At 52.7% G+C, this 22254-nt stretch overlaps 1 protein-coding gene across 9 annotated transcripts in view; it reads right to left on the bottom strand.

Moving 5' to 3' along the window:
* ATP11A (ATPase phospholipid transporting 11A) overlaps window positions 1–22254 on the bottom strand; it is a 119634-nt gene that overhangs the window by 43960 nt on the left and 53420 nt on the right. For all 9 annotated transcript variants that reach the window (XR_004485224.2, XR_004485223.2, XM_033435018.2 and 6 more), the window contains exons 2-9: window positions 18972–19094; window positions 13804–13893; window positions 12950–13030; window positions 9429–9536; window positions 6342–6470; window positions 3865–3968; window positions 3340–3390; window positions 511–575 (exon numbers count right to left, since the gene is read on the bottom strand). Coding sequence is in view for 7 of the 9 variants with exons in the window: in XM_033435018.2 (XP_033290909.1) it covers window positions 511–575; window positions 3340–3390; window positions 3865–3968; window positions 6342–6470; window positions 9429–9536; window positions 12950–13030; window positions 13804–13893; window positions 18972–19094 (751 nt within the window). In the remaining 2 variants the exon portion in view is untranslated. The remainder of the gene's footprint in view (window positions 1–510; window positions 576–3339; window positions 3391–3864; window positions 3969–6341; window positions 6471–9428; window positions 9537–12949; window positions 13031–13803; window positions 13894–18971; window positions 19095–22254) is intronic.

Below are 22254 nucleotides of genomic sequence, written 5' to 3' on the forward strand. Positions count from 1 at the left end.
GGATTCTTCAGACCAAAGGAATGCTTTTCTTTTCCTGCATAAAGAGCAATCCGCCCTTTTTTTTTAGGTTCAGATTTTAATGTATTGAGTTTTCCAACAACGGGACACATTTGTATATTTATAAGTTGTTTCAGTTAAAACATAAAAAGTAACCCACCAGAAGTGGGAAATACTAGCAAAGAAGTACAGCCATTAAAGGAAATTTCTTGCAGAACTACACTGTGTGAATCCTTTCATAGATGTAAGTTCACGTCTGAGTCAAAAACTACAGGCACTTAATTTGCAAGCAACACTCTCAGGTGTCACGGCTCTGTGGACTGCGGTTATACGCGGCGACTGGTTTTCTTAGCGAGGAAAATTACCGCGGCTGTAAATCCACAGCCCCTCAAAGCACAAAGAGACGCTTTTATGGTACGCTTTCATCCACAGTTAAATCTACGGATTTCAACTGCTTAACGGGTCCTTGGTTTCAGAAGCTATTATTAATAATTCACTAATTAAAACACTTACCGAAGATTTTCTCAGTGTTCTTTAGCGTGGCTCCTCTAAGAAGCAAGTTTTCCGATCCTAATGGCCTGCAAAGATAAGGATGACCAGAAACAGGGCAATGGAGAAAGCAGGTCGGCACGACAAGACGCAGAAGCCGCTCACGGCTCCACACACTTCGCTCTGAGAGGAGACCGTCTCAGTGAAGATCTGCTTGTGCTCGGACTAGGAAAGCTAGCCGGGCCCATGTAAAAGCTTGTGCTCTTTCCCTGGGGGGCGGGAAGAACCTGTCTGCTGGGAGATCCTGGAAGAGTCAGCCCCTCCAGGGCCCCGGTCCTGCCCCAGCCCCGCGGGGCCACACCCCAAGGCTTTAAACGCGCTCCACTGGCGACAGTGAGGGTGCTGGGGCAGCCCCTGGGCACTCGTCAGAAGCGCCGCTCGAGGGACCAACCCGGAAACCCGCTACTAACAGGCTTCAGGTCTGAGGCCTGAGGCACCGGGGACCCCACGCGGTGCCTGCGCCTCACTCAGCTGTTTCTACCGCACCCTCGGGGGTTTCACGCACACAACACAGTCGCACCTCCAGGGGAGAAGGCTGTGAGGCCCTGCGTGGCATTACAAGCACTGCAGCCGAGCCCCAAGGGCCCCTGAATGCGGGTGGCCTGGGAGTCTGGGGCGATCCCGGGGCCCACGCAGCGACCGAGGCATTGAGAACCATTCGCGCAAAAACAAGCCCTCTGGACGCCACAGTGAGCCGCAGACAGACGCTCTGCCTGCAGGGGCTCCTGGACGCGCGGTCCCCTTTGTTGACCGAGTGATAATTTCTTCCCGTTTCCCAAGAGTAGAAGGGAAATAGGCAGAATCCAGATGCACTAATTTTGCCATTCACAATATTCTCCCAATTTTCTTCGGAGGGTAAAGGGAAAGCGTTGATTTGGGATAAAGGGAACGGTTTGCTAAAGCCTGCTTTTCACTTTGTCGGCATTTAATTTCCCTTTACCGCGGAAGGCTGAGAAGCCACTGAACGTGATAAGCTTAAATGCGTTCAGTATACTTAGCTGACCCAGCTCAGGACCACATCAGGCTGAAGATGAGAAAGGAGGGCTTCCCAGCAGGGTGCATTGGCAGGGCCCCCCCCCCGCCCCGACCGACGGGCCTACCCAGGGCTGTCCCATGGCCTCAGGGTGTGTCCCCCAGCCTCACAGCCACGCGGGACAGGCGCCCGGCTGCACACGTGCTGTCTGCTTGTGTTACAAGTACTGTCAGCCTCTGTTAGCTAACACTTAGGACAGCTCATGTCCAAGGTGTTTATGGAAATAAATGGCCCTTTTATGAAGTGTCTCTGGGGAGTCTAAAAATAATTTACTTCAAAAAGTACTTCACTTCTAGTTTGGACAGGAGGATGAAGAAATATCACTACAAAAAGACTGAGAGCTTAGATATATAACTCACAGCTGTCCACACCACGAGTTTATAAACGTCTCTAAATACCCAAATATTAAAAGTCTGCTGAATCACACGGATACTTAAAAAGCTAAAGTAAAACTCGTATCAAAATACAAACTATATTGGTAATTATCTTCCCAAAGGGCTCAGCCTTCAGCTCCGTCCAAATACCACACGAGGAAAGCCTGCGGCGCTCACTTTTCCAGCCTCACCCGCTGGCAATACGGATCCGCCGAAATATATTCACTCTGTTCAAACTCAAACTAACCCTCGCGAGACACAGAAATCCACATTATTTCTCCAAGGTAACCAGGCATTTACCTTTAGAACAACAGGTATTTAAGAACGAGCAGGCAATGCCTCCACAGATTCTGGAAAGCAACTGCTAACCTGCTGATGAAGAATGGTGATAAAAATGTGCTAAGAGGGGTGCCAACTGTCTCCTTAAAGCGAGTAATTTCTGGAGCTCTTCAAGGACATAAACCCCATGACGATTTACTTTGCAGTAATTTCCCACTGAGTGTTTTTTCCTACTTCTGGCCCAGTATCTTCCTTAATACACGAGGCAATGCCAGGACACAGAGAATCTAGTGACTGCTGAACTTGGAAGAAAAATAATTTCTCTAACCAGCGGGATTTGTGAAGAAGGAGAGCGCTGTCAAAACCTACTGAAAGCCAAGTTCCCTCAGCGTAGACCTGAGGCCACGTGCAGGTCAAACGTCCAAGGCCCGGGAAGTGAGGCAGCACAGGCCACAGCTGCAGTGAGCAGGGCCGGCTCGTCTGGGCGCCACGACCTCAGGGCTGAGTCAGCTCCCGCCGCCAGCGGCCCGGGGTGAGGCCACTGATGAAGCAGGTGTGGACACCCACCTGTGACCGCGCTGGTCACTGCCCATCCCTGAAGCAGACTCCCCCGTCCCCGGGGGACGTGAGCCCGCACAAGCCCTTGGGAGACACATCCCCCAACGTCTAAGACTGAGGCTGTGTCCCAGTGGTGAGTCTGGGCAGATTCACGCAGCCCAGTGAAGTGGTCCCCAAGTCAGAAACCTTTCAACGTCCTGGCCGAAGACGCACGGTCTGCTCAGCTGTGAAAGCGTCTCTACTGGGGAAACGCGCCTTCGCCTTCGCCTGCTGGACCAGCTCCCACCCTTCCCGGCTGTGAGAAGACCCTCGGCAGAGTCATGGGAGAACGTGCTCCACGGGGGCGTTCGTCTGTTAACGCGTCCAGACGCGTGTACACAAGAGAAACCAGCAAGTGGAGCGGAACCCGGACCTCTGGTCACGCAGAATTCCCCCCTCAAACCCAGCAGGACAGCAACGATGAAAAACTCTCATCAGGAAAAGAATCCACGTTTAATTGAACGATAGAGAGGAAATCGCCAAGTGTTTAGAAGAAGCAGGAATCCTCACCTCACCACGGGGTCATTCAGATCGCTGTAAACATTTATGCGGCCGACGAACCTGGGGAGAGGAGAGTCAGGTCACTGCCAGGGCAACAGGGGACCGGGGAGGCGGGCAGGACCCGAGACCCCGGCTCTGGGGAACCCCCCTCCTCACCCCTGACCCGTTTCTAAGAAGGACTGGGATTCTGTACTGGAAACACAGGGGTGTGAGGCTAAACCACTCCTCCCCCCTCCTCCCACTTTTTAATTGTTCTATTTAGCTCACGACTTAAATGATTTCCCTTAGAGTCACTTCCTCAACATACAGAAAATTCATTTTTCTTTGACAAAGGTAGTTCCATCAAGCCTTTTCAAATATTTGTATTAAGATTTATGGATTGGAATGTTGCTGGACTATGAAAATACAGAAGTAATATAAGTTTGACGAGGTCCTAATTTTTCAGCAGTGATTTGCAATCTCATTCCAAACCCCCGCGCGACTGGGCCATGGGCACGGACAGCAGCGAGGACCCCGGGGAGAAAGCCGGCTCACTTGTAGAGGTCGGGCTGCGGTCGCTCACACTCGATGGTGGCGTGGAGAGAATCTATATCTTCCTCCGTATGAAACCCCTTTGTGTCTTGAACTGCGTAATGGGTCTGCAGATTGACAAGAAATGGGAATTCACAGCCAAAATGATCAAGACAAACCCAGCGGCGGGGGCCTCCCGTCCTAGGGCAGCACCAATGTTTAATTTTTTAGGCATATAAATAAGCCTGGTTACAAAGCCTGGTTACCATACGAGACAGGGTGTATAATAAAGAGTTTGCAAATGTAACAAGGTTACAGAACTGTAGGTACCACCGGGATTCCTGTACCTATTAGGTGCCAGAAAATTCTTCCATTCTTACCCAGTGTCCTCAACTAACAGAATTCTTCTTCAAAACTGGACACTTGGATTCATCTGTCAGAGTGGTGGCTCTGAATGAGGAAACAAATTTGGGACCTAAAATATTCTTTTTTGTTTATGTGGTTCACAGACAGCTGTCGCAGGCATGGCAAGCGGCCCTCACCTGTCACTGTCCGGGGAGCACAGCTTTCTGCACGGATCCTCACCTGGCCTTGACCCCAGGGCTCCTCAAACTAAGGGGGCCACGGACCCCAGGCCCCGCGCCCAGAGTTTCTGAGGCCGTGAGTCTGGGGTGGCGCCCGAGAACCGCATTTCTAACCTGATCCCAGGTGATGCTCGTGCTGGGGTCTGGGACCCCATTTTGAGAAGATGGACCCAGACGGCACCAGGGAGCGTGGATGGGTGGACCAGCCTTGGGAAGAGACAGGAAGGAGGGGCGGGGGGAGGGGATGCAGCCTCCTCCGTGTCTCCCATGAGTGTCGGGCAAAGCGTGAAAGGATTCAGAGCAACAGGGGGTGTGACCACAGCAACCCTGCAACGTTGTGGAGGCACTTGTGCGTCCGGCACTTTGGGACATTTCCTAGTTATAGCCTCACAAGAGCCCCTGGAACACAGGTTTGCCCCCATCTTACAGATGTGAAAACTGCAGGCGTGACCTCTGCTTTTAAGGAAAGGGATCAGGTGACTCCGGCCCCCCCAAGCACAAACACAGAGAGGTCCAAGCGCAGCCCCGGTGCAGACATGGGCCACGTCTGGACCAGGGTGACTGCTGTTAAACTTCACCCTGACAGCAGTGAGGCACCCGGAGGCTCATGGCGTCTGCTCCAGGGACGCGTCTAGGCAGTGATGTCCCTTTGTGGGTCGGGGTGCAGAGGGCAGCCCACTGCCCGCAGCCGGGTGTGCACGGCTCGCCGGGGCTGGGGAGGACGGGACATGATACCCCAAGCTCCAACGGCCATTGGACACCCAGCGCTTCCCAGCCCAGAACTGCTTTCCCTGACAGTTGACTGTGCCAGAAGGGTCCCCCCTCCTGGGATTCGTTACATAGAAAATGTGAGAGTAAACGTGGGAAACGCCATAGGGCTTCATACGATGACACCCCAAGTCACCCACAAAGGATTAGGGCATCCTCTGGTGCTTTCCCGGCATAGAATCGCCTGTGTCCACAGGCAGCATTCAGGCACTGTTAGAGCTGCACTTCGGAGCCAGAGCCTCAGAGCAAGGCTCACTTTCATAAACTCCTTGGAAGCTTCCAGGTTTTTAAAACAATGAAATCCTTAAAATTAATAGCGATGTGTTTCTTCTTTTGTGATTGTTAATTAAAATTTTGTAGCACTAGCTGCTGGTACAGAATTCCATATTGAGCGTAAGAAATGAATCATAATTTCAGAAAATCCTTACTAAGATATTTTAACAAAAAGACACTCATAGGGCTTCCCTAGTGGCACAGTGGTTAAGAATCCACCTGCCAATGCAGGAGACACGGGTTAGAGCCGTGGTCCGGCAAGATCCCACATGCTGCAGAGCAACTAAGCCCGTGCACCACAACTACTGAAGCCCGCGCGCCTAGAGCCCGTGCTCTGCAACAAGAGAAGCCACTACAATGAGAAGCCCGCGCACCGCAACGAAGAGTAGCCCCCACTCGCCGCAACTAGAGAAAGCCCGCACGCAGCAACAAAGGCCCAATGCAACCAAAAATTAAAAAAAAAAAAAAAAAAAAGACACTCATTGATGTAACAGTCGGGCAAAATCTAGACTCACGACTTACTTTTCACACAATTCCAGTCCAGTCAAGTCACTAACTTTGACCAGTAGAATGAAAACTGCAAAATTCCAACCATCTCTTCCTTCCATCCTTAACTAGGTACTGACGCTAAACGACACAGCTAAATAAGGAACGTGGAGCTGCTTCTGTTAACCTGAGAGGCTGGTCGTTAGGGGGGCTGAGGGTGGAAGGAAGAAAGTGGGAAACAGGGAGAAGCAAACGAGAGGAAAACAGTCCCTGGCTTTCCCCTGAACACAGAGCCTCATGCCCGGTGCAGCTTCTGCCCACAGGAGCACAGCTGGGAGGATGCGGAGGTCCCGACGGGTCCCGACGGGGCACAAACGACAGGCACGTTACCTTGTGGCTGGACTCTCCGTCCAGGCTGGCAGTGGTCACGTGGCAGGTCCCATCCGCGCGGCTGCTGGACAGGAAGATCAGGTCACAGGGGAAGGTCTCGTCCTCCTTGACCATGACGATGTCCCCGACCTGCGGGACAGACAGACAGCAGCACCGTGAACCGAAAGCCGGGCTCCGGACGGCGGTTCCCACAGACACCATCACGGTGTTACCTGCAGGAAGGCGTGTGGATGCTAATATGACTGAGAAACATCGCTGCCCGGACATCTGGCCCAAACCCAGGAGAGACCTGTCAGTCAATGCCCCAGCCTTAGACCTGGGATCTTCACAGTGCATTATGACAGAATAGTTTGCGATATTCTATTTTGCAATGATAGAAATATTTGCACCATTTGTATTCCAAGCAGGCAGATGAGGTGGGCGGTCACCCTGCGGGCATGAAGCCTGTGACGTGGCCGCAGTGATCCGCACTGAATGGTCCCCGGTGGTCCCCACAGAAGACGGGCACAGGCCATCGCGACGCAGCCCAGAGCCCAGAAACAGACCCACGAAAATACGCTTAACTGACTTTGGACAAAGGTACGAAAGCCACTCGATGGAGGGGGGACAGCCCTTCCAACAGACGAGCACCTGGTCAGTCCTGGGCCAAAACAGGGACTTTCACCTAAACCTCACACCTGACGTAAAAAGTAACACAAAATGGATCAGGAAGTTAAATCTGAAACATAAAATTATAAAACTTTCAGGAAAAAAAAAACAGGAGACAACCTTTGGGCTCCAGGGCTTGGCAAAGAGTTCTTGACCTTGACACGAAAGGCAGCAGCCATAAAAGGAAAGATCAGTAAATGGGACTCCATCAAAATGAACAACTTCTGCTTTGCGGAATAGCCCATGAAGGCACTTCTGACAGAGGACCAGGTTCGAGAATAGAGGAACTCCCAACGCTCAACAGTAAAAGCCCTCAATAATCCACGTAGGAAATGGGTAAAGGCCATGAACACATGTTTCATGAAGAGGATGCCCTGATGGCAAATAAGCACACGGTAAGATGCGCACCAGCCTCTAGGGAAGCACACACTTAAACCGCACCGACAATCAGAACGACCGAGAGAAGAAACGGCGAGACACCCAACGCCGCCGGGGATGCCGAGAAACGGGCCCCTCACACGTTGCTGGTACAACAGTGCAGACGCTCTGGAAATGGTTTGGCCGTTCCTTTTACCGTAATTTCATGACAACCCAGCAACTGAACTCTTTGAGTTTTTATGCCAGAGAAACGGAAACTATACTCATACAAAAACCTGTACACAAATGTTCACAGCAGCTTTATTTGAACGGCCCCAAACTGGAGAAACATCAACATCCTTCACCTGGGCCACACACCCCCCAGACTCTGCAACGAAAGGAAGGCGTCCAGATGCCCAACCTGGGTGAGTCCCAAGGGAATTCAGCTGCATGAAAGTTACAGACTGTGTGACACCATCCACGCAAGGACAAATCCTGGAGGTGGACAAATTGAAGGTTCCTTTGCTACTCGCCACAAGCAGCCTTTGCTTCCCTCCTTGTCTCACAGACTCCATTAAAATCCTCTCGGGTAAAACAGGCTGGATACAGGGCAGACATTCCCCATAGGAGATCGATACATTAAAAATTCAATTTTCTGCTGACAGGTACTGTTTCGGTCTGTTTTTGAAGAGATGTTTATTAAAAGTATAGAAGACTTTGCAAAGGAAATGTAGTTGTTAAAGGAAACGGTATTTGGAGCCTAGGGTCCGAAAGAGCCTGTTAACATATACATGGGGGTCCCCACTGCTGTTCCCATACTGAGAGGCTGTCCTCCCAGCTCCCCACCTCCTGACTCCTTGACCACTAGGAAAATGTCGCCAACCTAGGCTAACGGAGGGGAATTACTGAAACACCTGGACGGTGAAATTTATAAAACAAAGAAAATGTGGTTTAGAAACTTAAAAATACCCCCAATATAGAACACATATAGTAACTATTATGAGGTTAACAAAGATGGACCACGTGCTGATGACACCTGAAACAGGCGTGTCCCGGCATCCCGAACCCTGTCCTCCACCAGAGATACCCACTGACCCCCAGGCTGACCGGCTGCCCCTCCCAGGGCTTGGGGATGTGCCCGGAAGCAGAGGCTTGGGTTCAAAGACGCGGAGGCCCACCTTTCTGTCCCTGTGCACGAGCGCTGGCGACTCTCTCCCACAGCAGCTTCCCGATGGCCCTGCCAGGACTTCTGGCCAGGAAAGCAGCCCCGGGGAGGACAGAGGGATGGTGGGGCTGCAGGGGAGGGGAGGGAGGCGGCGACTAGGGGGAGGACAAGCCCAAGGAGGATCCGGGGGAGGGTGGCCAGGCTCCACCCCCAGGCTCACAGCGAGACATGACTCGGGGACAAACCGTAAAAATCATACTTATCACCTGCACACGTGTAAGCGCTTCTAAACGGCTAGCACAGGCCTGAAAATAATCCACTTAAATAATTTAAATTTGAATTTAAACATAATGATGCATTATTACACCAATAATATATTGAAAAAGAAGAAATCAACATGCAGCTTTCAGGGAGGTTTCTGTCCCCATTTTCATAAATTTCCAGCTAGTAGAGCTGATCATACTAATATGATTTTGCCTTACTGTAAAATAACTTCTCTACAGGTGTTTAGAGCTCTCCCTGTCTGGACTGGTTACTATCACGTCATACGCTTCAGACAACAGGCCTGGGGGGAGCCTGATGGCCGAGAGGCTGTGCATGGGGGACCGGGCGCGGGGGAGACACGGGGAGGCTTTGGACCTTCCACTCAATTTGCTGTGACCCTAAACCTGCTCTAAAAATAAAGTCGATTAAAGCTTTAAAAATAAATACATAGAAATAAGACGTTAAAGAAAGATAGTGGTAGGAGCTTGCCTGAAGTGAGCAGTACTTGGGGAAGAGGGTGGGCCTGCATCCAATAAATGAAACCATTTCAGACGGAGGTTTGGCCAAAGAAAACAGCCCCGTGGCGCTGTTTCCTCATCGTAACAGGTCTGCGGCCGTCTGGGGGCCTCTGGGGTCGGCGGGCGGGGACTCACCCTGAGCTTCCGGCTCTGCTTCCGCACCAGCCGGCCGTGCTGGACGAAGTGCACGGGGCACTGGTTCACGGCGCTGTCGGCTTTGTGGCGCAGCCAGTCCTCGTAGCCCTGCGGTGGGGGAGAGACGCCGTGAGCCCCTCCTGGACTTGGCGGGGGCGGCCGTGGCCACGGTCAAGTGCGTGTGCACACGAGCGGGGGGAGCCGCGTCCCTGGGCTCCCGCCACCGCCGTGCACGAAGCCACGTCACGTTTTGTGCTCCCTTCCCTCGCACCCAGCCCCCACCCGGGCAACTCCTGGCGCGTCCTGCACAGGGACACGCGTCCTGAACCGACCCCTTCCTGCTCGCGTCCCGGCTGCCCCGTGCCGCGGCCTCCGGCCCGCAAGGACAGTACCAACCCGACTCCGCCCCACCCGACACAGCTCCAAAGGCTCCCCGCCGGGACCCGCGCAGGTGGATGGCCGCCCTCGGGTCAGCTGGGCTGTGCCTGGGGTCCCTGGGGGGCCGAGGGCCGCTCGAGCCCCCTGGGTCTCAGGAGGGCCGAGGAAGGGGTGAGGGCCGCGGGCAGGTGGGCAGGGGAGCGGGCGGCACCCAGGGGCTGCGCCCACCCAGGTGAGCGCTGCAAGGGTCACGCAGAGGCGCCCGATGTCGGCTGCTCAGCACCCAGAGGAGGACGGGAGCTCGGGGGCTGGCCAGGCGGTGGGCTCCGTGGGAGGGGCTTTGCGTGCAGAGGGAGGAGGGGGCTGAGGAGGAAGCGGGGGGCTGGTAAAGCTGGAGGTTAGCTTGCGGACGGGTGGCCCTGGAAGGTCACAGCTCTGACAAGGGACCTCCTTCGTCCTCTCCTCAGGCCCTTTGGGTCTGCTGGCCTATGTCTGAGGGTCGAGCCAGGATGGACCCGGGCTGCGCAGGGCACCGTGTCCTGGCCAGGGTGGCAGGCAGGCGCTTTCTGTGCCCATGGGCGGGTCTCACCCACCAGGAGCTGCTACCACCGCCGTCACTCCGTAGCCACAGGGCGGGGAGTTCGAGGGCACACACTTAGGGACACTTGCTGTATCCAGAGGCCCCTCGCTGTGGTCAGGATGCTCTTGGGGCTGGCTCGGTGCTCTTTCAGATCTGCCTGCATCACTGTCTCAGGGCAGAACCCTCTAAGGTCAGGCCTGGGGTCGCCAGCCCCCTGGTGGCTGGTCTGTTCTAAGAGGCTCACACAGTATGTGCTAAGTACATAGACCAGGGTCCACCTGTGGGTCCCTGTATGACATCCTCAGCTTTGCCAGATATTCCAAACTGTTCCCCAGGACGGTCCCGACATGCTCCCATCAGTGTGTGTGGATGCCTGTGTGACCACGTCTTAATCCCATCTGCTCTTCAGACTTTCATATTTAAAAGCCAATTTACTGGGTATAAAGTAAAATCATATCGTTGTTCAAATCTGTATTTCCAGATGACTGGTGAGTGGAAAATAAAACCCAAGTTATCACAAAGGAACCCTTAAATGCTTCTCACGGTTCTGTATTAAACACAGACCAGTCCAGACGTTCACACTGAAGACTGGCTGGGAGAGATACAGGCACCGCCCTTACACTCACAAAGGTCACCTTGAGACTCCGTTCTTCATGTTTTCTCAGTCTGGAGTCAATCACTCCGCCATGCGTCACCTCATTCCCACTGTCACCCACTGTCACTTGAACCATGTCTCATGTGACATGTGTATTCAGTTTCTTAATTTTTTATTTAGAAACTAACACAGAAAGCACGGCTTTGTCAGCAACAATGTGACCATCAAGAATTTAACTAGATGCTACCTTTCTGTAAATTATTTCAAATGCAAATGTCATCCTGTTCAAAAGTTTGCAGCAGGGACTTACTTCCCTGGTGGTCCAGTGGGTAAGACTCTGCGCTCCCAATGCAGGGGGCTAGGGTTCCATCCCTAGTCGGGGAACTAGATCCCGCATGCATGCCGCAACTAAGAGTTTGCATGCCACAACTAAAAGATCCCGCATGCCGCAACTAGGACCCAGTGCAGGCAAAACAAATAAGTAAATAAATAAATCACTAAAAAAAAAGTCTGCAGCAGATAAGGGACTTGTATCTACAACATATAAAGAATTTTCACGACTCATGGAGAAAAAGACGATGCAATTTAAAAACAGGCCAATGACCTGAAGCTATTTCTCTAAAGAAGATTTACAAAAGGCCAATCAGCTCATGCAAAGATGCTCAGCATCATTGGTTACCAAGGAAACGTAAAATCAAAGCCACAGTGGGATCCCACCCCACACCCGCTAGGGTAAGTGTAATAAAAAAGATGGACAACAAGCCTTAGCAGGAATGTGGGAAACTGAAACCTCACGCACGGCTGGTTGGAACGTAAAATGGGGCAGTCGCTTTGGAAAATACTTTGGCAGTTCTTTACAACATTAGCGCAACTCGATTCCTTTGTATGTACCCAGGAGAAATGAAAACCTATGTCCACACAAAGCTTACACGTGCATGTTCATAACGGTGTTCTCCATAATAGACAAAAAGTAGAAGCATCCCGGGAATGCCCTGGCGATCCAGTGGTTAGGACTCTGCGCTTCCTCTGGGTTCGACCCCTGGTCGGGGAACTAAGATGCCACAAGCCACGCCATGTGGCAAGAAGTAAGCAAATAAATAAATAAAGCCACATTAAAAAAAAAAAAGTAGAAGCACCCCAAATGTCCATCCGTGGATGACGGATAAACAAAATGTGGTCTGTCTGTCCACATGATGGAATATTATTCATCTGTGAATGAAGCGCTGACACAGGCTACAACGTGGATAAACCCTGAAAACACGCTCGGTGAAATAAACCAGACACAAAAGATCACTACTGTATGGTGCTGTTAATGGGAAATGTCCCCAGGGGGCAAATTATAGCAACAGGAAGTAGGCTGGTGGCTGCCAGGAGCTGCGGAGGGGGGTGGCGAGTGACGCGCACGGGTACGGGGGTTTCTTTCAAGATGTCGGGAATTTGCTGGAACTAAGCAGAGGTGATGGTTGAGCATTAAGCTGGCTGAGTGGATGGTGGGACTAACAGACGACCTGTCCTTCCTGTTAGTCACCGGCTTTATCTATCAGGATTGCAAAGAGCAGCGCAATCCACACGGAGCGAGTCAGGGGTCGCCAGGCTGTTCTACTCATGGAGCCGCACCCCAGACCCTCTGCACGAGCAGGTCCTCGGGGTTCGGGCAGCCGGGGACACAGCGGGCGAGGCAACTCAGGTGCTGTGTCTCCGGGTGATTCCACGTGAGAACGACCGTGTCCTCTTCAAACTCTCGGGGCGACAAGCTAGCACTAAATTACACAATCTCTCTTCTTTTAACTCAAGCATCTCTTGACTCAAGACTGTATCTAAACCAGTCACAAAAGTGAATTTCGAGAAGTCAGCTAAGTTTCCTACGAGCCAGCTGAAACAAGGCGGGGAACTCTGCTTTGGATGAAAGGCGATGTCCTATAGCAGAGATTCTGTAGGACCTTCGTCCTTTCTGCCTGTAAGGCTCACCTGCTTGATAGCTGTGACAGTGATGACGAAGAACAGCGGCAGGCCGCTCGTCACTGGACTCGTGGGCGTATCAATAATCAGCTGCAGTGAGAAGAGAACCGTTGAGTCATTTTCAGAAACACTTCTTAGGGGCTTTAGACGGACTGGCTGGCCCTGTAACACCTGCCGACGTTTGCTTTGACTCGTTTTAACTCGCTTTACTATTACCCCACTTCATCCCACCCCTGGAGATAAATTAGATATGAATTTTTACTATAAAACTGAGGGCAGTTCTCCTTAATTACAGGCTGTGCTTAGGAAGCCACGTCAGCAGTGGCAAAGACACCAGCTGACTCCAGTGCACGTTTTATTTCAATTCACCCCTCTGCTCCTGGTGCCACACTTTAATTACATTAGTTGCATAAATTACTGTCGGGGAAATTTTAAAAGTCCTTCAACGGTATTTTGTATGATTGAGACAAGTAAGGTTGCTGTTCTTAAAGCACATCTGACCTGTTCCCTAATCCATACCTCACTGTGGTTTTCACTTTTTTTTTTAACTCTCTTTCTCTTAATGTTTTTGTTTAGGAGAATCCCCCCTAAAGATTAGGAAGATCCTGCTCTCCCGTCAGTACTGGAGAATGAGGACGGAAAGTCGCCAGGACCAGTTCACATGCACAGCGCTCACGCCTGTGTTTCAGTGAACAGGTCTCTCTGACCCAACATGCTTGTCCTTGAAGAAAACAAGTGAAGTAGCTGCAGATAAAGGGGCATTAAGTGCTTCCTCCTTCTGAGGAGCAAACCAGTCACCTGAGAATAAATGCCACTTACTTATATTTACACTTGAGGTGACAGAAAAAGATGACCAGACTTACCTGCACCAGAAATATGATAAGAAAATAAAAGTTGGCTATTCTTCTGAATTGTTCAAATAAGTTCTTGGGTATGAAGTTCCAGAATGTGTACTGTGTAAAAGAAAAACAGAAAGGAGTCATTTTGATCCCATTTTACGTTCTGTGGTATTACTCTACCACGTGATAAGCTGTCCTGAATTTCAAAGTACAAAATGCCTAGCCCTAGATACAAAATTGAGAGTGTTTGTAGACATGTTATCAACTTGTTGACTGTAAAAACAACCGCTAACACAGAACATGTGCTCCAAGAGGAGCATATGTCAACTACCTAATTCCAACAATTCAAGGTAAGGCAAAGTAGCTTAAGAATTGTTTTACTATTAAAATGTCTCTCGTAAAATGTAAACCTCTGATTGTTAACTCAAAACACACATGGTTAGCATTCTTCTTTGACTGTAATTTTTGGTAAGCTCTCTGTTTTGTTACAGCGTGGCTACGAGGGGACAGAACGTGAAACAGAAGTCACCATTTTCAGGTGGTCTTAACCCAGCTTGGCTACTGAGGAGGTGTCCTGGGCCAGCCCCTCCCCCTTACCTAGGGGGCTGGAGAGGGACACAGGGAGGGTAGTCAGGCCACTTACTAGCCAAATGTCTCGTTTTTGCCTCAGAAGGAGACCTTCCCTAACCTTTGTGTTGAAAACAACAATGTCCCGTATGTCATTAACCTACAGTAAACACTGAGCTTGGACACTGTTTTTAAAATTCCATTTGACAGTTTTGCCTTTTAACGAAGATCGCCCCCTGAAGGGGAAGAGCCTGCTCTGCACGCCATCTCTCTCATCTGGACTGGTAAGCACCTTGGTTATCTCCCTGCATCTAGACCCACAGGCACCTTTAAAGCCACTTAATTTAAAGCCACTTAAATGATGACTTTATTCCTATCAGGTGCAGAAGACCCATGCTGCAGCTCAGACATGTTTTGTGATCTCCATATTTTACAGAATAAATGACTGTCATAAGTTATTACTGCTGATTATTAGTAATACGGTCAAAATCCCTGATGATGTATGGTAAGAAGAGTGAAAACCCAATGAGACAGTCGAAACATTCATGACTGCACTGATACATCAGTACTGTATGGATAAAATAAAATAAAACAAGCATTTTATTACACATGTAAGTGTTGGCAATTGGATAATGGTGTGCCAATTGTACATTTTTAAAATATTCCATTACCACATTTTTAAAAGTATTTATTTATTTACTTATTTATGTGGTTGCACCAGGTCTTAGTTGTGGCAAGCGGGCTCCTTAGTTGCGGCTTGCCTGGCTCCTTAGTTGTGGCGTGCGAATATTTAGTTGCGGCGTGCGAATCTTTAGTTGTGGTGTGCGAATCTTTAGTTGAGACATGAGTGTGGGATCTAGTTCCCCGACCAGGGATCAAACCCAGGCCCCTGCATTGGGAGCATGGAGTCTTATCCACTGTGCCACCAGGGAAGTCCTCCAATTGCACATTTTTGATCTCTGCTAAATTCTAAAGATCTAAATATCTGCTTAGACACTTGGGCCACAATATAATGTAACACTTTGTATTACAATGTACAAGGCAACACTCTGACCTACATCTGTCAAGTCCCGGATCAGTAGAACAGAACTTAATACTGGAATCCTTGAGCCACAAGCATGGAACAAAGGGGGGTTTTTTTGCTATGAGGGAGCTAAGGAGTCTGAGGTCGGCGGAGCATCTCTTTCCCACCAGACAACTTGAGGAGCATTGAAGCCACAGGACAATTACTAGCCTTGTGTTTCTTTCACGCCATGAAAGACTTCACACCCAAAGTGTGCACCTGCCCTGGGGGTCGTGTGTCGTCAGCGCTGAGCCGGATTTGGCCACTCTCTTCCTTCCGTGAGAGTCACCTGTGTCCTGTACTCACTGGGAGGGCGGCTCAGACGCAGAGAAGCCGTCCCGCCTGGTCGACCTTTAGTCACATGGAGACGGGGAGACAAGGACAGCCTGGCGCCACCCTGCTTCGCCAGCCCCGGAGAGTGAAACCAGAGCACCTGGAAACCGCTGAGGCTGCGGCTACTATGTGCCTGGAGGGGGAATCCCGCACAGGTGCGCACGCGGCGCCCTAGAAACGCACCGGGCACGGTCACTGATCTCCAGGGAAGGCGACCCGGAAGGTCACAAGTAGTTCAGCTTTCTGTACAGGGTGGAGGGACAGCACAGCCTGAGCTGAACATTTAATTCCATAGCATGCTGAGGGCAGAGATGGGAGCCACACGCGTCTTGTGCCCAAAGGTACAATTTTGTAACTTGATGAAGCCCCACTGTCCCTGAGTCCAGGATCTGGTGCTAGAGCAGGCCTTGGGTTGGGGGCTCGGCGTGAGGTCAGAAGCCAAGGGGTTGTGCTGGGGTCATTTCTACCAGGCTCTGCCCCAAAAGGAAACAGAACTCACTGATCACCAATAACAGCACTTCTTCAGATCAGGCCAGATGAGCATTTTCACCCCTCGTGTAACTTTTCACATGCTAAGTGCTTTCACGACCTTGGATTTAATAAAATCAAACTTACGACTTTACTGCTGGTCGTAGTATTACTGCTCCTTAAGTAATAAGTCATAAAACTTACTACTAAAGTGCGTCTGCGCACTTACGAAATCTTTGTTGACCATCTTTTCTTTTAAGGTAGAAACGAATGTTCTCTTCCCAAGAAAACATATATACATCACCAGAAACATATTCTCTGAACCTGTCTGTAAACTTGCGCTTTACAAATTAAGTTGTATTTTCCACATCCTGAGCTGTTTTTAAATGAAAATGATCATGTGTCCCGATGTCCACGTCATCTGGTCTAAATCCACGGCCTGTCCACCCTGCTCCTGACTTGGATTCTAGGTCCTCGTCTGAGGGTCTCCTCTGTACTGAGATCAATTAGCAACCGAGGTTACGTTGTCTGTAATTGTCCTTGAAATGACACACCATCATCTACCCGGAACTGACTTTAAGCCACTAATACTGCGAGTGCCCTCTCTCCTCAGAGCTGAGACGTGTTGCCTTTTCACCAAAACCCACGCCTCCCGTGTGACAGCCTGATCTGGCTCCGGGGGCAGACGCTGACTTCATTCTGTCAGGGCGTGGGGTGAAGGAACCTTCCCGAAAAGAAACAGTTTTGAAAAGGCGCCCAGGACCTGCACGTGTATGGAAACCCATCCTTACAGCGCCCTCGCCCCGGAGGTGGGTTTCCTCTGTTAGAACCCAAGGAGCCTCGGGGCACATAGGAAGAAGCCACCCCAGGCAAGGCAGCGCCTCTTGCAGACCCTGGGAGGTGACATGGGGCCCCTCAACGTCTTGCTGGCCACCGGCTGCGGGAATATTAGAAGGGAAAACCTGAAAATGATAAATTGGCTCGAAACTTGAATCATAGCAAGGGGTCATAAATGGGATTTAGGAATCTCTGCTCTCGATTATCTCCCCCAGAGCGTGGACGCGGCTTCATAACAAACGCAGTGCCCCGCAGTCTCGGGCTCTAGTCCACCGGATGCGTCAAGAAGGGCTTTGCTGCTCCGATCCCTGAGTTTCTGAAGTTTCCTTTGAGCGGCTGCACAGAACCTTCCAGGTCCCTGGGAGGAAGCGGGGCTGGGACAGCAGGGCCCAAGCTCCGTCCCTGGGGGAGAAGCCAGCTGTGCGGGATGTGACTCAGCAGCTGAGGCGGCTTTGTCAAACGTCCTGCCCAGACTAGACGCGGGGCAGCGTGGGGACCCGAGGCCTAGTCGAGTGGGGGCTCGAAGTCGTCCCTGCAAGTTCACACGTGCACAGTATCTGAGTGTCTTCAGTGCACTTCCCCATTCCTCGACGCGCCTGCACTGCACACGAGCAGATTTCTAAGAAATACGTCTGAGATTTTGTTCCTTTGGGGGCACTGGTGGTTGACAGAGTGCATCTTCAGTGAGCTCTATTCGAGACTGTCTAACTTATAAACGTCACTACTGGAAAGACCTATTTCTGGATATGAGGTCCTCCTGTTTATTTCTCCTTTCATTGGTCATGTCTGGGCAACCACGGACTACATTTGTTTGGCTGTGATTTTGTTTATGAGCAACTGACTTTCCCATGCCGTATTTCTGGAGATTAAAGTTATTATTTTACATTGCAGTTTTAAAATAAAATAATTCCATTAAGAAAACTGCCTTACACAAATGAACCTATCTATGAAACAGAAACAGATTCACAGACACAGAGAACAGACTTGTGGTTGCCAAGGGGAAGGGGGATGGGGGAGGGATGGAGTGGGAGTTTGGGGTTAGTAGATGCAAACTATTACATATAGAGTGGATGAACAACAAGGTCCTAGTGTAGAGCACAGGGAACTATATTCAATACCCCGGGATAAACCATAATGGAAAAGAATGTATATATATGTGTAACTGAGCCACTTTGCTGTACAGCAGAAATTAACACAACACTGCAAATCAACTGCACTTCTACTAAAAAAAAATTTTAAAAAAAACTGCTTTAGAAAACCTCAGCTGTCAAGTATTTGTAACAAGCACGGGACACTCTTGATAACTCATGACAGAATTAAGCGGGTCCGCCGCAGGTATCTGGACACGCAGCACACTGATGTGTGAATTACGCAGGTCTGTGACGTGGGTCTGGGTGTCCAGGACACCCAGGCGTGTGGAAAGTTCTCCGTAGCCTGCAAAGCCACCGTTTGCTGTTTTCCAGAGTCAGCGACCCCATTCCCAAGACCCAGCTACCGGTTAATCTGAGGTGTGAAGACGGTCCTGCAACCCCACCTCCAGGCCAAGAGACGGTCAAAGCCCCCGTAAACGGTGACACGCGCGTCCTCCTCTTTGCGTCACCGCTCCTCCCTGACGGCCTCGGACACGCGCCCAGCGCGTGCTCGCCAGCTGGTGGCGCCGGGGCACCTGCGTCATCTGTTTTGCAGGAAGAGACCCTGGCCTGGGGCGGCTCGATGGTGGCATGCGGCCAACAGCTAATACGTGGTGCCGGCAGGACCTGAACGTCCTAGACTTCACATCTGATCCTTAAACGTGACACAGGTAAGAGGGACGTGAAGAGAATGTGCTGTGACGTCACGTCTCAACAGTGTTCGGGGGGCAACCGGAGGGGTGCTGAGCCCACGCGCCGAGGGCCGTGCGGCGAGCTCGCAGGCTGCTGCTTACCTTGGAGGAGACGATTCTGTTGTCCGGGCACCTGTGCGGGATGTAGGCCTCAGCTCCCGGTGGGGGCTCGCGGTGGCCCACGTACACGGTCCGGCTGTCCACACAGTCTTCCTCCCCAGCACACTGCGGGGGGAAGAGCGGTCAGAGCGGGCCTTGGGGCGGGCTTGGATGCAGGTCTGTGCTGGGCCCTGGGGAGGGCTGGGCGCCCCTGCAAGGCCGGGCCCCCCACCCCTGCCCACCCGCTGGGCCCTCACGGTGTAAGTGCTCAAACCCCCGCCCAGTTCTTCAGGGGAGCGGTCTGAGCGGCCACCAGCACCCCCAGCAGGAGTCGAGGGGGGCTTCAAAGCTGGTGGGCGGTGGAAATGCCACAGGGCGGGTCCATTCAAAACCAGAAAGTGACAGCAAAACCCTAAGCCTTCAGAAAAAAAGACGACAATCCCAGAACTTTTGGGAAAGGTCTTTAACGAAAGAAGAAAGTAAAACTATGAGTTCAGAGCAGAAGGACGGTTCACACACTGCAGCAGCTCACCCATAAGCCTCCCTGGAAACCGAGAAGACCTGGGTCTGACTCATCTTTGCATTATTCACAGTGCTGTGCACCGGACGTTAAGGAAACACCTCCGACCTGAAGAACCTTCTAGTGACGCTCAACCAACTGTACGCGGTCAGCACTGCAGTGCCTGAGACATGATGGCTGCTGACGAGAGACTGAATGAAGCCTCGCATAGCGGCCCCGGCACGGGGCCCTGGACCTCCCCCCACAGACAGGCAGCCCCAGCACGGGGCCCTGGACCTCCCCCCACAGACAGGCAGCCCCAGCACGGGGCCCTGGACCTCCCCCCACAGACAGGCAGCCCCAGCACGGGGCCCTGGACCCCCCCCCACAGACAGGCAGCCCCAGCACGGGGCCCTGGACCTCCCCCCACAGACAGGCAGCCCCGGCACGGGGTCCTAGCCCCTTGCTCAGCGTTGTCAAGAACAAACAGAGACAACGAAAGGAAACACACGGCCACGCTCCGGGGGCCCAGCCCGTCCCATCCAGCACCGTGTCCAGCCTTTGTGGCTTCAGGGAACCTTCACTTTTTTTTTTTTTTTTGCGGTACGCGGGCCTCTCACTGCTGTGGCCTCTCCCGTTGCGGAGCACAGGCTCCGGACGCGCAGGCTCAGCGGCCATGGCTCACGGGCCCAGCCGCTCTGCGGCACGTGGGATCCTCCCGGACCGGGGCACGAACCCGTGTCCCCTGCATCGGCAGGCGGACTCTCAACCACTGCGCCACCAACTTTAACACAAACATGAAAATCCTGGAAACCTTCCGCCTAAACTCTGAAGACAGTGGCTCCGCGGCGGCCGGGCACAGGCACAGGAGCCCCGTCCCCAGGGAGGCACGGCAGAAGGAGGCTCATTAGGGCCAGTTCACACCCTGGGCACAGGCCGGCTTTACCGTAATCATTCAACACCTCAAATACCACTCGCCCGCTCAGCGCTGTTCTAACTGTACAGGTCAGGGTACAACACCTGCCTGTGGGACGAGGTCAGAAAACAAACCCAACACGACATATTCCGAGGGACTCGCCACGTCATCGCAACACCAGCTCCTTTGGGGATGAACCTCGTCCTACTCAGCCCTGCGTGACAGCGCAGGGGCGGGGCTCCATCCCTGCAGCCGCGCGGGCTGTCGGGTCCCCTGCAGACGACAGCAGCAAGAAGCGGCCAGGCAAACCCTGCCCCAGAGCTGGTCCTCCGCCCGGACGTGCAAGAGGAAAATGAATCCCACCTTCCCCAGAGACACCGTCAACTCTCCTCGCAAGTCTCGGGACTTCAGGGGTGTTTACATCCTGCTGCTGAGCCGGACGGCAGGTAACGTGTCCAAATTACAAAGGCAGAGCTGTTTACAAACTGCCAACAGAAATAAACCCACTCCCCATCTCTCCACCAGCGTGTCCTAAACCGGGCAGGGACCTCAGCAGGCTTTCTGCCCTGTTCGATCCGACACACACGCAGGCGAGAAGAGACCACCGTCAGGGCACAGAGGCTGAACCTCCGATGGAAAGAGGCCCTGAACCTGCGAGGCCAGCTTTCCTCCAGCTTCAGGAAGGCCCGGGGGGCGCAGGAGACACTTCACTAAGAGCTGCGGGGCAGGGAGGGGCCGTTGTTCTTGTGCTGCCCGGGCCTCTCCTCAGGGGTGGGGGAGGAGCTGAGTCAGGACAGGAGCGGGGTGACCTGGGGAGGGTGAACCTCCTAAGCATCCTGCACCCCTTCGCTCCACACCAGCCCCCTCGACTCTGAAACCCACACTCCCTGCTGTGATGCCTTCGGCTGCCACTTCCAGGCCCCCCTGGAGCAGGGACAGGGCTTCAGAGCCTGCATGTGCCCCTAAGGCGACACGGCTCAGCCCCCAACACGTGTCACCTGTGGAAGGTGGCTTTGCAGGTACACCTGAGGTCCCGGCTACACCTTAGGCCCCGGGTACACCCTAAGGCTCCGGGTACACCTGAGGCCCCGGGTACACCCTAAGGCTCCGGGTACACCTGAGGCCCCCGGTACACCTATGGCTCCGGGTACACCTGAGGCCCCGGGTACATCTAAGGTCATGGGTACACCTTAGACTGCAGGTACACCTAAGGGCCCGGGTACACCCTAGGCCCCGGGTACACCTGAGGTCGCAGGTACACCTGAGGTTGGCAGCTGCACCCCCAGGGCTCTGTGGACATGAAAGGGAAAGTTCCCCACCTCGGGCTCAGTGCAGAGGAGCACTGGCAGGTTCTAACGCAGAAGAAGGATGAGGTAACCCAAAGTGCCGCCCGCCCCTCCCTGGGCCCCACGTCGACCACAGACGAAGCATCCAGCTTCCCAGGAGCTGGAAGGGCACCGCTGCTCGTCTGCTCAGAGGGCACGCAGCCAGCAGGCCCACGGGGCTTCCGAGACAGACTTGGGGTGCAGAAGGGCACTCCACGAAGGGCTCGACCGAGGGGCAGCAGGAAGGGTTTCCTTGGCTGCAGACAAAGCAGTGTGTGCGTGAACAAGGGCCGCAGGCACGACGTCCTGGGAAACTGCTAGAGACCAGAGGCCCGATCCTGGGGGTGGCGGGCAGGAGGCAGCTCCCCTGCATCAGAACCCCAGGCGGCCACAAGAAACTGTGCCGGACACCCTCCCGGGGGTGGCAGGAAGGTGGGTGAGACCCGGCCCCACAGATTTCCACGTTCCTGGGGAATCACAAGACGTTCCACCAAAACGCAGGTGAACTAGACGTCAAGGCTTTGCCTGCATGGCCCCTGAGGATGC

This window comes from Orcinus orca, chromosome 18 (assembly GCF_937001465.1).
Source record: "Orcinus orca chromosome 18, mOrcOrc1.1, whole genome shotgun sequence".
In the NCBI taxonomy this organism is placed as follows: Eukaryota; Metazoa; Chordata; class Mammalia; order Artiodactyla; family Delphinidae; genus Orcinus; species Orcinus orca.